Source organism: Trachurus japonicus, chromosome 4 (genome assembly GCF_045865225.1).
Source record: "Trachurus japonicus isolate A0001 chromosome 4, Traja_1.0".
Lineage (NCBI taxonomy): Eukaryota > Metazoa > Chordata > Actinopteri > Carangiformes > Carangidae > Trachurus > Trachurus japonicus.
In genome coordinates this window covers 14,350,736-14,353,048 of record NC_140910.1, presented here as the reverse complement: position 1 = coordinate 14,353,048, position 2,313 = coordinate 14,350,736, and the positions used below count along the sequence as shown (strand labels likewise).

At 48.0% G+C, this 2,313-nt stretch overlaps 1 protein-coding gene across 1 annotated transcript; it reads left to right on the top strand.

Moving 5' to 3' along the window:
- The first annotated feature begins 355 nt into the window (after window positions 1-355).
- foxe3 (forkhead box E3) lies at window positions 356-1,676 on the top strand. The gene has a single exon (XM_085775410.1). The coding sequence runs from the start codon at window positions 410-412 to the stop codon at window positions 1,655-1,657; it is 1,248 nt and encodes a 415-aa protein (XP_085631536.1). The 5' UTR covers window positions 356-409; the 3' UTR covers window positions 1,658-1,676.
- The last annotated feature ends 637 nt before the right edge of the window (window positions 1,677-2,313 follow it).

Sequence of the window (2,313 nt, the reverse complement as noted above, 5' to 3'; positions counted from 1 at the left end):
GGTAAGACAAAATCTGATTTCTGTAACAGTAGGCATAGGCTGTATCATTGAAAAATAAAACTCTTAGGCTATCAGATGATGCTCTTTAGTGTTAAATATAATATATTTAACACTAAAGGGACCTATGCTGTAGATATGATATGTCCCTATGGATCAGAGGAATATTAAAACTTTCATTTGGGTTTAATCCTCCTGCCTCCATCGTCACTGGTGATGGCCAGTGGCGTCATTCCTGCGCTGCCTTATAAACTGTCAACGCCTTTCTCTCACCTGGACTGACACACACCACCCAAACACCAGGGCAGGACAGGGGCTATTTTTGGCCAGAGCAGGGAACAGAGTCGTTGGTAAAATAGACTTCGCAGACTGATCATTTCGACAAAAAGAAGATCATCACATTGTTTCTTTTATGAATCTGGCAAATTATTCTTACTTCTCTGGCATGTGCAACATGACCGCAGAGACGCAGCACTCGCCCGCTGAGGCAAGTCCTGTTGTCCTGTCTCCAAATGTGAGCTTGGACTCGCCGCTGCCTCCGCCGCCTCTGATGCTGCAGGCCCGGTCAAAGGACAATGTTTTGATCAAGTCTGAGCCCAGAGGAAACAGCCCGAGCACGGAGGACGGAACCGCTCTGAGCCAGACCGAAGAGCACCTGCCCACCGGGAGCCGGCGGAGGAAGAGGCCCGTCCAGAGGGGGAAACCTCCCTACAGCTACATCGCTCTCATCGCCATGGCCATCGCCAACTCCCCCGAGAGGAAGCTCACCCTGGGGGGCATTTATAAGTTCATCATGGAGCGTTTTCCTTTCTACAGGGAGAACTCCAAGAAGTGGCAGAACTCCATCCGCCACAACCTCACCCTCAACGACTGTTTCGTGAAGATCCCCCGGGAGCCCGGCAGACCAGGTAAAGGCAACTACTGGACTTTAGACCCCGCAGCTGAGGACATGTTTGACAACGGGAGCTTTCTGAGGAGGAGGAAAAGGTTCAAGCGCACAGATGTCAGCACGTACCCCGGGTACATGCAGAGCTCCAGCGCATTTACCCCAACGCCAATGGGGAGGCCCACGTACCCCAACACTCTGTACGCCGGGATAGGGTCTGGTTATGGCTCTCAGCTGACTGCCACATCCCCTCATCCCGCTATGCTGCATCACTACCAGACCTCCGCCGGGGTCGGCCAAGGACAGCCGCGCATGTTCAGCATCGACAACATCATCAGCCAGCAGAGCGGCCCGGGGGGAGAGCTCAACTCCCAGGCGCTGGGTCTGGGTGCGGGTGACCTGGGCACCATGACCTCCAGCTGCTCGGTCACCGGCACCGACCCGTCTGCGTGCTTCCAGACCCAGACAGTCAACCCTTCGGCCAACATGCTGGGCAGAAACAGCGGGAACATCACATCCAATCTGGCCGCGGGGTACCCCTACTCCTCTTCGGCCTCTCCTCCAAACCTGCCCACCATGACCCAGTCCGGGTTCTCACCGGGGAGCTCTCAAGTTTATTGCTCCGGCAACCGGTTGTCACTACCGGCCCTGCGCCCGGGCTCCTGCGCCGAGCACACGGAGCAGCTGCTGGGCCTCTCCAGCCCCATGAACTCCTACAACAACACTTACATGAGACAAGCCAATTTTGCATCAGGATTAGACCGGTATATGTGAGACTTTGTCGGCTAAAAAACCCCCCAAAATAATAATAATACAGATGACTAATTACAGAAGTGTCCCACGCAAAAGGCATCATTGATCCAATAATAAATTAAGATCAATATTAGAGGGTTTCTACCTGAAAATCACTGAGACGTCAAAGGCCTATACTATTCCAGAGTGGCCCACTATTATGCCATAAAATGTTCCTGCAAGAATTTGATTTGTTTTTACCAACATAACAAACGAAATGACTGAAAATGACCGAGCCTCATGCAAAACATTCCTATTTAAAAGGTGTAAAGCCATTTAGATCCGTTTGACACATTCCATAACTGTATCGCAGAGTTTAATGTATTTTACTGTGACATATTTCGTTCATATTGCCTGTGTTTTAGTTTTTTAAGTTTACATGCAATTGTTATATTATATAAGTCTGCTGTTTTTTTAAATGTAAATAGTCTATTAATGTAAAAACATTAATAAAAGAAATGTGTTGATGTGTTGAAGTCAGATTGTCTGAAATAAATTCATTTTTATAAATAAATGTGGTCTTTATTTATTTCAATTTTAAAAACATTTCTTTGATTCCTTCCCAGACCAGCTTCATCCTTTTCATTTTTTCCTATTCAAATGTAAAATTGCTATAGATAGATAGATAGATAGATAGA

Bases quoted from the DNA above. Each gene is read 5' to 3' on its own strand.
- foxe3 (XM_085775410.1), top strand. From the start codon at position 410: ATGAATCTGGCAAATTATTCTTACTTCTCTGGCATGTGCAACATGACC.